This window comes from Penicillium digitatum, chromosome 6 (genome assembly GCF_016767815.1).
Source record: "Penicillium digitatum chromosome 6, complete sequence".
Classification (NCBI taxonomy): Eukaryota; Fungi; Ascomycota; class Eurotiomycetes; order Eurotiales; family Aspergillaceae; genus Penicillium; species Penicillium digitatum.
This window is the reverse complement of record NC_089389.1, coordinates 1,229,301-1,242,827: the sequence shown is the minus strand read 5'-3', so window position 1 is coordinate 1,242,827 and position 13,527 is coordinate 1,229,301. Positions and strand designations below refer to the sequence as shown.

General features: G+C 47.1%; 4 protein-coding genes across 4 annotated transcripts; 1 reads left to right on the top strand and 3 right to left on the bottom strand.

Moving 5' to 3' along the window:
• Positions 1–198: 198 nt before the first annotated feature.
• Positions 199–2,038, bottom strand: Pdw03_5456 (MAP Kinase Interacting Kinase; the record flags this gene model as incomplete). The annotated part of the gene is made up of 4 exons (XM_014683373.1): positions 199–870; positions 930–1,467; positions 1,519–1,676; positions 1,751–2,038. 4 exons carry the CDS (start codon positions 2,036–2,038, stop codon positions 199–201), a joined length of 1,656 nt encoding a protein of 551 aa, XP_014538859.1.
• A 1,838-nt stretch (positions 2,039–3,876) lies between these two features.
• On the bottom strand, positions 3,877–4,547 carry Pdw03_5455 (HAT dimerization; the record flags this gene model as incomplete). Its single annotated transcript, XM_066101065.1, has 3 exons — positions 3,877–4,164; positions 4,420–4,430; positions 4,481–4,547. 3 exons carry the CDS (start codon positions 4,545–4,547, stop codon positions 3,877–3,879), a joined length of 366 nt encoding a protein of 121 aa, XP_065958005.1.
• A 572-nt stretch (positions 4,548–5,119) lies between these two features.
• On the bottom strand, positions 5,120–6,292 carry Pdw03_5454 (Zinc finger, BED-type predicted; the record flags this gene model as incomplete). The annotated part of the gene is made up of 4 exons (XM_066101064.1): positions 5,120–5,125; positions 5,196–5,434; positions 5,699–5,924; positions 5,978–6,292. 4 exons carry the CDS (start codon positions 6,290–6,292, stop codon positions 5,120–5,122), a joined length of 786 nt encoding a protein of 261 aa, XP_065958004.1.
• Positions 6,293–8,781: 2,489 nt separating this feature from the next.
• Pdw03_5453 (Transcription elongation factor spt6) lies at positions 8,782–13,176 on the top strand (the record flags this gene model as incomplete). Its single annotated transcript, XM_014683374.1, has 4 exons — positions 8,782–8,952; positions 9,007–9,168; positions 9,221–12,872; positions 12,926–13,176. 4 exons carry the CDS (start codon positions 8,782–8,784, stop codon positions 13,174–13,176), a joined length of 4,236 nt encoding a protein of 1,411 aa, XP_014538860.1.
• Positions 13,177–13,527: the final 351 nt, after the last annotated feature.

Genomic DNA, 13,527 nt, shown 5'->3' with positions numbered 1-13,527 from the left:
TTTTTGCCTTCTCAAAAGCGCCGTGAATACTAGATAGAACACAGTCGAGGGAATAGCAGAAGTCCACGATCATCAAAGCCGAAATCGTCTTCCATCGACTTTTCACGTGTAGATGCACATTCATTTGGACATGGCAATGGAAATGGAAATGAAGTAGAACCAAGACATAGCCAAGTACACTAACTAATCTCCACCAAATCACCTAGGTGTAGTTCCTGGTTGGATGCGCCAGTTTCCGCCTGTTGAAACGGGCGGTGCGGGAGGCGGGCCATTGGGAGGCGCGGTGCGGGAGGGCATCGTTGTTGAGTGCAGGTTCGTGCGGGGATTGGAGTTGTTGGAGCTGGCAGAGCGGGGGCTCATGAATGGGCGAGATGGGGCATCGAGAGCAGAAACAGGCTCGTTCAGGTGCTGACGCATCGTACGACGGCCGGATCGGCTGTCCTCGTCGTTTGCCTCCAGCGAGAGGTGCTCCAGAGAGGGGGGTGGCGGAGACCGCGCGTTTTGGGACGAGGATGATGAGTAGTACTGAGGCTGTGGCTGGGACTGGGGGTAGTAACGATGGCTGGGTGGGACCTCGTTGGCGATCTTTAGAGGAATATCGCCCGATACAGGGTTTGAGGGGAATGGCGACTGCTGTGGGGTTCGTGTTGGCTTGCTGATGAGAGGGGGTTTGCCGGTAGCGGCTGATGTATGAGCTGCGGCCGGAGACGAGGTCGAGGTTGAGGTTGGTGTCGAGGACTCCCTAGAGAGTGATGTCGATATTGGTGGTCCCAAGTAGGACTTGCGCTTTTCTTTGTCCATCATGCTCGTTGCCCATCCTTCGAGGTTGACAGGTGTGCGCTTCGCGGCCTGCAAGAAGGCATCTTTGTCCTATAAGGCGTTAGTAAATGTGAAAAATAGCTGCAGGTCAAAAAGAGAGATAAGCATACATAAAGCTCTCGTGGGGTTGGTCGTTCCTCGGATTTTTTCAAGAGACACTTCCCAACAAAGTCATGTAGGATAGGCGGGAAGGCATCACTCTTGGGCAGCTTGGGCGCTGTTTCGTGCACAATTTGCTGGAGTAGATCCAGAATTCCCATCGGCCCTGCGCTAGCACGGTTTCCGGCAGCAGAGTCGGAGTGATCGAAGGGGAACTTTCCAACGGCCAGCTCCATGACCGTCAAGCCCACGCTCCACACGTCGGAACGGACCGTATAGGCGCCTCCTTGAATTCGCTCTGGGGCCATGTATGTGGAAGTGCCAACGAATGTGTCGGCAATCGAGTTAACTGTTTCGGTAGCAACACCAAAGTCACAGAGTTTGATGTTGCCGCGGGAGTTCAGTAGGATGTTGGACGGCTTGATATCACGATGCATGATGCGGTGGGTTTCGTATAGGTAGACAAGTCCAGCCAAGACGGATTCGGTAATCTTTCCCAGCACATCCACTCGAACAGGTCCGAAATCTTTCGAAACACGGTCGAGAGATCTGATTGCTCGTCAGCTATATCCTCTTTGTTTCCCATATCGGTTCACCTACCCGAGATCCATATATTCCATGCATAGCACAATATCTCTCGCCTCGTTTTGGAATGCACCATAGAAAGTGACAATATTTGGACAGTTACAGTCGTGTCCGACTCGCAGTTCTCGTAGAATTTGTTTCCGCACGTTCTCTTTGGCCTCCACACGGATAATCTGCGGGGGGGGGGGAGAAACCAGGAAATTAAGAGTTGACCAACAAGATGGACCACATAATAAACAATACACACCTTTCGAGCCATCACCACCTTCGTGGATGCGTGCATCACCTTGGAAACAGTACCTCCATTTCCAGCGCCGAGTTCCTTCAATGTGACTAGGTCTTCACTGCGAAGATCGAGACGAAACTCCAGTCCGATTTCGAGCGTATCAGTGTGGTTGAGTTCGTGATTCCCAACAAGTCCAGAGGCCTGTGAATCGCCATCGGTAGGATTGGAGGTGGGTTTAGGGGCTGCATTGAGAGCAAGACCTTTGACATTCTTGCGTTTCAACGTTCGAGCCTGGAACTGGTCCGCCATGGCGCTTGGTTGGAGGAGTTGGAGTTGTGCAGGGGGAAATTGTGATAGAAAGAAAACTAAAATCCCAGTCGCCTGAATTATATCAAATGCGCGTTACCCAGACCGATGGGATCAAAGTGGTCAGAACGAACCCCCGAGCTAACAGCGGGGAAGTCGATATCACCTTGCGATGTTCTTGGCGACGCTGATTGGGCCTTTCGGGCGCGTCGATTCGACCAACTATTACCAAAATTTGCCGGTCGGCGGCAAAAAAAAAAAAATTTCTATATGTATTATTGGAGGGAGAAAACAAGAAGATCTTCAAGAACTATGAAATACACTGAAATCAAAGGTGTTTCGGAGGTTCCACCAGTCCTTTGGGCTAGCTTTGGGTACTTGTGGGTTTACACAACCGGTTTATGATAAATGAGATGGGCAATGGTGTTCAAAGTTGGGGCATATGCGATAGTCTCGGCCCTACATCCATATTACAAAACGATCTGTATGTTGAGAATCCGACCAAGGCATTATTCAATGTACATTGTGCTCCATTCGGTGGACACATGTATTCCCGTAGATAAATCAGGCCGCTAACGTATTCGGTAAGCGAGCTGGCCACCCCAACCAAAACGCGTCCATGAATTAGATCTTAGTTAGTTCAACCACCCACCATGCCACCAATTCGTACTCAGTCCTCTCGAAATTCAATAGAGTAGGAGGGTAGGATCGTACTAGCTATCCAGGCTTTTAAGAATCAAGAAATCTCTTCAATTCGTGAAGTAGCGCGCCGTTTTAACGTTTAACGTCCTAAGATCTACCCTTTCTACCCGCCTAAATGGTATATAACACCGCGCGATTTCTCGCGCTAACTCTTATAAATTAACCGATACTAAAGAGGAATCTCTTTAGAAATAGATCCTCTCTATAGATTCTCGTAGATTAGCCCCCTAGCCCTCTATAGTACGAGAAATAGTAGATCTTCTTCTTTAAAAGCGTAGAACTACCCTAGTTCTTTCGGTTAGCGAGAAATATGTATAGAACTTCGTAAAACGGTATCCTCTCCTCTCCTCCCGATTCTCGAAACGATATAACTACGAGCGTGCGAAATACAAAGATCCTAAAATTATTATAGAGTGGTTTAATTTAGTTTAAAAGACGATCCTTTAATGTAGATGTTACGCACTGCCTAACTGGTCACAGTTATGTTGGAGCTTCCCTGATTATACTTGCCTGTGCTGATCCTCCAACGTCAACGATCTGCCTCTCAACCGAGCTGTTGCTGCGCACAGTCTTATTCCAGCCTAAGTCCTTTTGAGGGTATCGAGGAACGATGCCAGGTAGAGCGCCGAGTAGATCTATACCGCAGTATTGGTCTGCTCGTAGGTGTTGTCAAGTGATAATATAGTTAATGAGTCAACGTGGTTCCAAAGGTAAACACAAGTAACAATGTAGGATTGAAGACGAAGAACTAAACTAAGTACATGATAGAGTGTCCTTATATATCTGTCGAGATGTGTGGTGCCACCTGTCACGGTGCGAACCGTGACACGCACCCTGACTAGTCTTCCGCACGACCCAGTAAAACCCAGACCCAACCCAGACCCAACCCAGTCTGGGTTGGGTTTTGGGTCGAACCCTTCGACCCAGTAATGGGTCTGGGTCGGAGGGTTCGACCCAGTACTGGGTCTGGGGCCCCAAACTGGGTTACAAACTAAACAAACATGCTAAGGATTCTAAATGTATAACTTATGCATTTATTCGCGGTAATTTTGAGTATTTGCTTTACTTGATTATATCTAATTTTATTTGTAAAAAGGGTAAAAGAGATGCGTATAATTGAGGATTCTTTGTCAAGCAAGCTAATGGTATTCAAATAAATCATCTTCCCTGCTTTTACGTTTTCTCCCTGATGCTCGTGTCTGTGTACAGGTTGGTGGTAATGATGGCGAGCAAGGACGACCATATTCACTTGTAGGTAAGGGCGTCTCCTCCGGTATATCCTCTGGTCTATCCTCAATTACAACCTCAATTGCATCCCCTGGTTTATCTTCCAGTTCATCCTCCTGCTCCTCTGTATCACTAATTGGATCAACCTCAATCTCACTGAGCTTCTCTTCCCTCTCCTCTTTTGCCGCCTCAAGCTCATCCTGGGAGAAAAATTTCTCAAGAAGTGTTGCTTCCTGCTCCTCCATATCAAATTTCGTTGTACAAAGAAACATCATTAATGCCTCGACAGTCTCACTCTTCATTCTACCACGACGATAGTGACAAATATCTCGAGCGGTATTAAAGAGGCGTTCAACTCCTGCGCCAGTTGCTGGAAATGAGAGTGTATCTCGCGCAAGGGCAGCAATGGCCGGAAAGCGAGCCTGGTGCTCTTTCCAGAAAGTAAGCGGCCTAACAGAAACAGTATCTATATATATATTAGTATTATTATCACACATACTCTTTGTATTTACTTACCGCTGTCAAGATATTGACTGATTTCATCAGTAATGGCTCGTGGTTGTATATCCCTTCCATCAAGCATCTCCTCTAGCCTTGAGCTTGGATGGGCTATCGTTAGAGAGCTTTGTAGATCACGACTGCTTATTCTAACTTGTGCTTGATATGGAACAAGGGCTTGTTCAAAAGCAAGTCGATAGGTATCTCGCCATTTCTGATCCCAATCACTGGAGAGGAAGAATTTGAATTTGTTCACCGGTGCAAGCATTGTACTGATTGCATAGATATTCCCTCGAAGATCATCAGCTTGGGAGTAATACTCATCAAGCTTAGACCGACCAGCTTCAAGGGCCTCTAGCATCTGTTTTTTCCATGGGACACGCTTTCGGCGTAGCTGTGCCTGTGATCGCTCAAGATGATCAAACAGTTTGTTGTAGATCTTAAACACATAGTGGGCAGTGACATCTCGAGTCTTTGATAGCTGTGTTGTATAATCAAAGAAGGGCTCGGTGATACAAAGAAGATAGTCGATCTGACGCCACTCTTGCTCGCTGAGTAGCATCTCCTCACAATCATACTCTGTACAGAATAAAGAGAAGATAGCACGTAGCCTCTTTGCCCGGCGAAGCATGAGGAACGTAGAATTCCATCGTGTCTTTACATCTTGGATTGGAACGATCTTGATATTAGTTGTCTGAAGATTGTAAAAGGTCTCTCTGCGCTGGGGACTTGCATTGACGTAAATCGCAAGATAACGGACTTTGTTCAGTGTGGAGGAGATCTGACTTTGCTTCGCATTTTCTTGGGCTAGCCTTGACTGCTTCTCTGTCCACCTTGTCTCGGCTGATTCATTTAATGGAACTGCCTTGATCCGAGCAAGAAGCTGATTGAGGCTGAGCTGGATAACGTGGGCAAGACATGGTATTCGGGTGATAATAGTACCATCTGACAAAGCCTGTTGGAGAGCAGTAGCTAATGTCTTGTTGTTTGATGCATTATCTGTTGTCAACCCGAATACTTTATCTTCAATGTTGTGCTCCACTAGGGTTTCTATAAGAACACTACTCAGGTAAGAGCCGGTATGTGTACCATGAAGCGGCTTAAACCCAAGTAGTACCTCACGATATACCCAATCACTGTCAATGAAATAGCCAGTAATAGCCATAAATGCCTGCGAGAATGGAGATGTCCAGCAGTCAAGCGCAATGGATATCTTTGAGCCAGAAGGCAGCGTACGAAGGATACGCTGCTGCCGGTCTTTGACTAGACTGCCCAATCGGCGACGGATGGTATCGGCAGATGGGATCACTGGAGGGGATGGGGCGGAACGAGCTTTATTGATGATGCGTTTGAATGATGGATGCTCGATCAGATGGAATGGGAGCCGGTTGAGAGTAAGAAATTGGAGGAGATCCTCCTCCCAATCTTCTTGTAAGAAGGGTATGCTTGCTGAAACTTCTCCCTAGAATAATAATAAATTAGTATAGTTACTTGATTTTATGATAGAAAATATACCTCTCGTTGTAGGAAGTTTGTAATCTCCGCTTTCTTCCCCTTTTCCGACCGTAAACAACCAGCCGTTTTCCGATGTTTCTGGATGGTTGATGTGCCATGATACTGCGCTTTGCCTGTGCTGTTCGGGCTTAGTGTATAAGGATGCTCTAGGATCTTCCCACAGCGCTTGCACATAACCTTTGGTGCGCCATCAATACCCTGAGCTACCTGATAGCTATTCCAGATCTCTGTATGGCGGTTCGAATCCCATTTAAGCTTGCTTTTCCTCCCGTAGTCAGTCTCTAACCACCAGTCCACAAAATCGTTATGTGACATTGTATCGTATAGAATAAACCCTTTCCTACGGTCGGGTCCAACGCGTTTCAATAAAGGGGGGATTGGGAGGGGATCATCTGGTCTTCGGAAGTTTGAGTCGATTGTGTGTTGACTTGCGGATGGTGTGACTTGTCCAGTTGAAATATATGAGAGATCGTCAAGATCACCACCATAGAGCGACGATGCAAAGTCGGAAAGTTGGCTTTGAGACATAACATGAGAATGACATATAATATATACAAATGGATGTAAGGGGAGAAATTCTTTAACGTACAAAGGTAGAAATGCACTAAAGTTGTAGAAGTGTCTAGGAATATTGATATATCAAATATAGTAAATCATCCTACTCTTGTTGATTGGTCTATTATACTAAAATTATATGGGTCTAAAGAAATACCCCTGAGATAACCCAGTCAAGACCCAGTCAAGACCCAGTCATAACCCATTTAACCCAGTAAGAACCCAGTAAACCCAGTAAAACCCCAGTCAAACCCCAATTCCCACCCCAGTTCCATTAATCCTTCTCAAAATATTTCTTCCTACCCTCCCTTCAAGTCGCATATACCAAGTAGATTAAGAGGTAGTAAGTAGTTTTGAATATAAAAGTTTACTAGATATCTATCCATAGTTATATAAGCTCTAGAATTAAACAGAAGAAGAGAAATAAATGAATTCAAAAATTATTTTACTCTGTAGATGAAAATATATATTATGTTGATGTGTGTTGAATATATATATCTGCAACTTGGGGTATACTTTGTATTTTAAATGGAATGCAATCCTACGCCTGAGAAAACCAGCAGCCAACACATACCACCTTTCCATATGAAATAAAGCATTTGAAGAAGTAATTAATCTTGAACCAGATATATTACTTTGGAGAACGAGGTTATTTCTTAAAATTTCCTTTGCCTTGTTGGTAGAGAGTGTAGCATTTCGATGTAGAAACCATAACAGGGGAAAATGACAGTATGTTATTTAAATATTTATGCCATAATTTATGCAGAAACTGGGTCGAACTGGGGCTATACTGGGTTTTCTGGGGCCCCAGTCACTGGGTCTGGGTTGGGTCTGGGTTATGAGGTTTCGACCCAGACCCAGACTGGGTTGGGTTCTGGGTCGAGACCTTCGACCCAAACTGGGTCGTGCGGAAGTCTAACCCTGACATGTAGAAGTTATTTAATACCTTAATTTAATAAAATTTACGAGTAAAATAAGGTAATACTAATCTATATACTAGTGTATTTATCTTATCTTTTATAACCTTTAGATATTAGATATTTTATAGTGTTAAAATATATATAGAGTCGGATAGTTAAAACTAAGATACGGAATAGGATTAACTATATTGACAAACTTAACTTCCTTAAAGTATACCCTCTCGTATAAATTAAAGCTTTTAAATCGGAGACTATTAAAAATAGCTTCGGAGTAGCTAGTTTAGTATCATTTACACCTAACTAAGTGGTTTTAAAGCTTAGTATTCGGCTTCGAACCCTAACCCCCCTAGCTAGCCGGGGGAGTAAATTAAGCCGGAATTTTACCCCAAAAACCCCCTTTACGGAGAAAGAACTACGTTGTTAAGCTTCATTAATTAAAGCTTTACTTCGTATAAGATCTCGAAGCCCGCATAGCCCGTTAGATCGTATATTAAACTAGCTTATAAAAGGCTTCCGTCTTACAATATAAGGTACTATCTTACTCGCTAAAGAAAATAAGGATTTACGCGCCGCAACAAGAAGTAGAAGTAAAAGCGTACTAGATCCCGGAGGTAGATACCTACTAAAGAAGGCCTCTTAGTTCTTAAAGCTTCTCAATCAATTACCGAGCCGGTTAAAGCGGTTGAATCGCCTCCCCCCCGCCGGCAGAGAGGGCCTTCGCCACCTTTATAGCCCCGAACGAGAGCATTACCAACATACGGGCTATATAAAAATTAGGGTCATAAAGAAATATATATCCAGAGAATAGATCATTTTGGTGTATTTAATTTAATGGAGTTCTGGTTGAGTTGTATGTATTTGAAATCAGTAGCTTGGGTAGGGTGGCCAGCTCGTTTACATGGCCAGCTCGCTTACCGAATACGTTAGGCCAAAAGATCCCAAGAACAAACAGAACATCTGTTTGTCTTTGCAGGTGGCAGATATATTAGGCCCTAACATCCGTTAGGGACTACAACACACACACACACACACACACACAAAGACAGTAGCACGTGATGTGAACCAAGCCACAACATATTTGCCTCAATAGGACTAGCCTCTAGCCACATTAGCACTAGCCAATCACTGCCACCCGCATCCTCTCCTCGCCGATAGCCGTGATTCTTCCTTTTGACAACTATTGCTTCAATTTCATCCTCTCTGTTTCACTTTTGACCGTCTTAACGAGCTGGGTACTACCTGGTGTCGCATCTGCGCCGTTGTATCTTGAATTTTCCATCCGAATCCGCTTTCTCCTCGGTCCCTAGCAATAGGTATCTTTACTTCAAGATGAGCCTTCGCGACCTGATCGAGGGTGAGGCGATCATGGATGACGACGATGAGGAAGTCGCCGATGACTATGATGCCGAGGGCCGCGAGGGTGCAGGTACCACCAACCACTACAATGACTCGAGCGAGGAGGAAGACGAAGAAGAAGATGACGAGGAGGCTGCTCGCGCGGTCAGTTCCAACATTTCACCAGGCTTTATCTTTGCCGAGCTGACGAATAATTAGGTCCGTGAAGGCTTCATTGTTGATGAGGACGAGGAAGACGAACGCGCCGCCCGCAAACACAGGAAACGTCCACGCGCTGCTCGCGAAGAAGAGCACCTGGATGAGGAAGATTTGGAACTCATTGGACATGGTCCAAGTCAGCATCGTGGACCAGCCACCGAAGTCTGTAAGCTGTATCTCATGACTTGGCAAGATTCTGATGCTCTGATATTAGTCAAAGTTCAAGCGCTTGAAGCGAGGCAAGGACCGCGAGAGCCACCAGCTTTCTCACGGCGTCGATGATATTTTCAACTCAGACGAAGAGGAGGAAGCACAACAATATGCTCGACCAGGCCAGCGCCGTGGTCTGCGCGATGAGATGGACGACTTTATTGAAGAGGATACCTTCTCCGATGATGAGGCACAGCGCGAACGGGATGACCTTGGCGTTGCGCCTGCCTCCAGAGTCAACAAGACCGGCTTGATTCCGACTGATACCTCGGGCTTGGATGAAAATGCACTTGAGGATATGCGCGCTGCATTCGGTGATGGCACAGAGTACGATTTCGCACTGCAAATGGAAGACCAAGAGGACGCCGACAAACAAACCGAAGAACGTCACCTAGACTTGAAGGATGTCTTTGAACCATCTGAGCTGGCCGAGAGGATGTTGACAGAGGATGATAATGAAATTCGTCTTTTAGATGAACCTGAACGCCATCAAGTTGCTCGCAAGCCCTACAAGCATGTGACATTGACCGAGGATCAATTCCGGGAGGAGGCAGTCTGGATCTCAAACTTGATGTTGCTCAAGAAGCGCGTGGACCCTGAATTGCGCGATCCTTTCCAGCGTTCTGTCGCTAAGATGTTGGAATTTCTGATCACAGACGATTGGGAAGTGCCCTTCATTTTCCAGCATCGCAAAGACTACATGATTCATGCTGTCAAAGATATGGCCAATGGCGCCGATCCCGACGACAACTCCGCTCAGTACAACATCCGCGCCGAGAAGCTCCTCAACATGACCGATCTATGGGATATATTCGACCATGATCTCAAATTTCGCGCTTTGGTCGACAAGCGCGGTACGATTCAAAAGACATACGACAACCTGCAAAGTCTCTTCAACGTGAATGATTCCAACGTCGAGGATCAGCTTGTTGCGGCCGCGACCATGGAGGAACTCCAAGATGTGCAAGATTATCTCCATTTCGAGTACTCCTCACAGCTACGTGATCTCAATCAGGTCAATGGCGAGGCTACTGGAGAAACTCAACGTCGAAAAGCCACTGGTAGATCTTTCTTTGAGCGGGTTCGAAACGGCAAAGCCTATGGCTTCGTGCGTGCTTTTGGCATCACTGCAGATGCGTTTGCTCAGAACGCCTCCAAAGAAGGTCGTCGGCAATACACCGAAGATCCGACTCAGCAGCCCGAAGAGTTGGCTGATCAGTTTGTCGACAACGACTTTTCAAACAGTTCGCATGTTCTTAAAGCCGCTAAGTCGATGTTCGCCGAAGAGCTTGCTGTCAGCCCTAAAATGCGCAAGGTGATCCGTCAGGCATACTACATGAACGGAGTTGTCGATTGCTTCCGCACAGAAAAAGGACTTCGCCGGATCGATGAGCAGCATCCGTACGCCGAGTTCAAATATCTGCGGAACCAGCAGTTAAGTGACATTGCCCGTCGCCCAGAGATGTTCTTACGCATGCTCAAGGCCGAGGAAGAAGGTCTCGTTGATGTGCGGGTGCGATTTGAAAACTTTGACCAGTTCCGCAAACGCCTTTACGCCGATATTGAGTCAGACAACTACAGTGAGCTTGCTGATGCTTGGAATCGTATTCGCCGTGAGGTGCTGGATCTGGCCCTGGGCAAATTGGAAAAGTTGATCAACCGCAGTGTAAAGGAAAACATTCGACAGGAATGTGAGAACCATGTGGCCAAAGAGTGCCGCGAAGCGTTCTCGCAACGTCTCGACCAGGCCCCTTACAAACCCAAGGGCATGGTCCTGGGCACAGTGCCCCGTGTTCTCACTCTCTCCACCGGATCTGGTCAGGTGGGCCGGGACCCCATTCACTGGGCTTACACAGAAGAAGATGGCCGTGTCCTGGAGAATGGCAAATTCATTGATCTTTCAGTGGGAGATGAAAGCCGTGACATTGCAGACGGTGAGAACCTGGCCGCTTTTGTAGATCTGGTGGATCGTCGTCGACCAGATGTCATCGGTGTTTCGGGCATGACGCCAGAGACGCGCCGCCTATACAAGCTTCTATCCGAAATCGTCGACCAGAAAGACCTACGTGGTGCATCCTACACAAATGAGCATGATGAGGAGATCAGCGACCCCTTGGAGGTGGTAATTGTCAATGATGAGGTTGCCCGGCTGTACCACAACAGCCCTCGCGCTAGAAGCGACAACCCAGGCTTTGGACCTTTGACCCATTATTGTGTGGCTCTAGGCCGGTACTTGCAGAGCCCGCTCAAGGAATATGCGTCCCTGGGCCGTGACGTAGTATCCATCCAGTTCAAACCAGGCCAGCAACTAGTCTCCCAGGACCTGCTTCTTAAGCAGCTGGAAACTGCTTTGGTGGACATGGTCAACTTGGTTGGCGTTGATCTCAATGAGGCAGTAGCTGACACGGCAACAGCCAATCTCTTGCCGTATGTCTGCGGCCTTGGTCCCCGAAAGGCGGCTCACTTGCTCAAGATTGTCAATATGAACGGCGGAGTCGTCAATAACCGAGTGGAACTGCTTGGTGTCAACGCGACATACCCGGCCATGGGTGTCAAGGTTTGGAACAACTGTGCTAGTTTCGTCTATATCGACTTCGAGAATGCTGATCCCGATGCTGATCCTCTGGACAACACCCGTGTGCATCCCGAAGACTACGATATTGCGCGCAAGATGGCTGCTGATGCACTGGAGTTGGACGAGGAAGACATCAAGGCTGAGACTGACGAGAACGGCACTGGTGCTATTATGCGGAAGCTATTCCGAGAAGAGGCACAGGACCGTGTCAACGATCTTATTCTAGAGGAGTATGCAGAGCAGCTCGAGAAAAACCTCAACCAGCGCAAGCGTGCCACCCTAGAGACTATCCGAGCCGAGTTGCAACAACCCTACGAGGAATTGCGCAAGCATTATGTCTTCCTCGGAACCGACGATATTTTCACAATGCTCACTGGTGAGACGCCCGACTCTTTAACACCTGGTATGGTTGTGCCCATTGCCATCAAGAGGGTATTTGAGGATCACATTGAGGCCAAGTTGGATTGCGGGGTTGATGTGCTTGTGGCCGAGACCGAACTCGGTGTTCCCTACGACATCCCTGTACGCAACGCATACCAAGTTCACCAGACAGTCCCGGCCAAAATTCTGTTCTTGAATCGCAAGGGTTTCTCTTGCAATGTCTCTCTACGTGAGGATCAAGTCAGTCACCCATCTCGTCGAAACCAGGATCATGGCTTCGGTGATTGGGACGAGCAGCAGGAGAGAGAGGATAAGGAGTCGCTGCAAGAGAAGACGCAGCGTGGCGGCCAAGCCATGCGTGTCATCAAGCACCCGCTTTTCCGGCCGTTCAACTCCACCCAGGCCGAAGAGTTCCTTGGCTCTCAAGGCCCAGGCGACGTTGTTATTCGCCCATCGTCCCGAGGCCACGATCACCTAGCTGTCACTTGGAAGGTGGCGCAAGGTGTGTACCAGCACATTGATGTTCTCGAGCTGGACAAAGAGAACGAGTTCTCTGTCGGCCGTGTCCTTAAGGTCGGTGGTCGGTACACTTACAGCGACCTGGATGATCTGATCGTCAATCACGTCAACGCAATGGCCAAGAAGGTCAGCGAGATGATCCTACACGAGAAATTCCAAGAGGGCAGCAAGACCGAGACAGGTATGTTTTTGCCAATCTATCCATCTAACTAGCATCCAACTAACATCCAATAGATCAATGGCTCGAGACTTACACCAAGGCCAACCCTCGCCGCTCTGCATATGCATTTTGCATCAATGCCAAATACCCCGGTTACTTTTACCTTTGCTTCAAGGCAGGCGAACATTCGCGACTTCAGAACTGGCCGGTTAAGGTGATTCCACAGGGCTACGAACTGCAGAAAAACCCCTACCCGGACATGCATGCTCTGTGCAACGGCTTTAAGCTGATGTTCAGCAACATGAGCAAGGGCGGCCGGAGATGAGTGTTCTCTCGTCTGTACAGTGTACTATCTATTCCAAATCCCCCCCCCCCAAAAAAAATCCCAGAAAACATGGGAGGCAATTTTTCCTACTTTTTTTTTTAATTTGATGCATCTTTGGCATCGGAAATGTAACCATTATCAATGAATTTCAAGCGATTTGTGAAGTCACCTATGCATACAGGTACCTCGGGACTATATACAACATAGACCTTATTATGTAGGTTGAGAATAGAGGCTGAAAGAGAGAAGGACGAAGATCATGTGAACTCATCAGCCTCGGTTTCAATTTGTTCCACTTTTGCCCTCTCTCTTAGTTCCTTCGATTTCCTTCTATTTCCTTGTGTTTCCCCT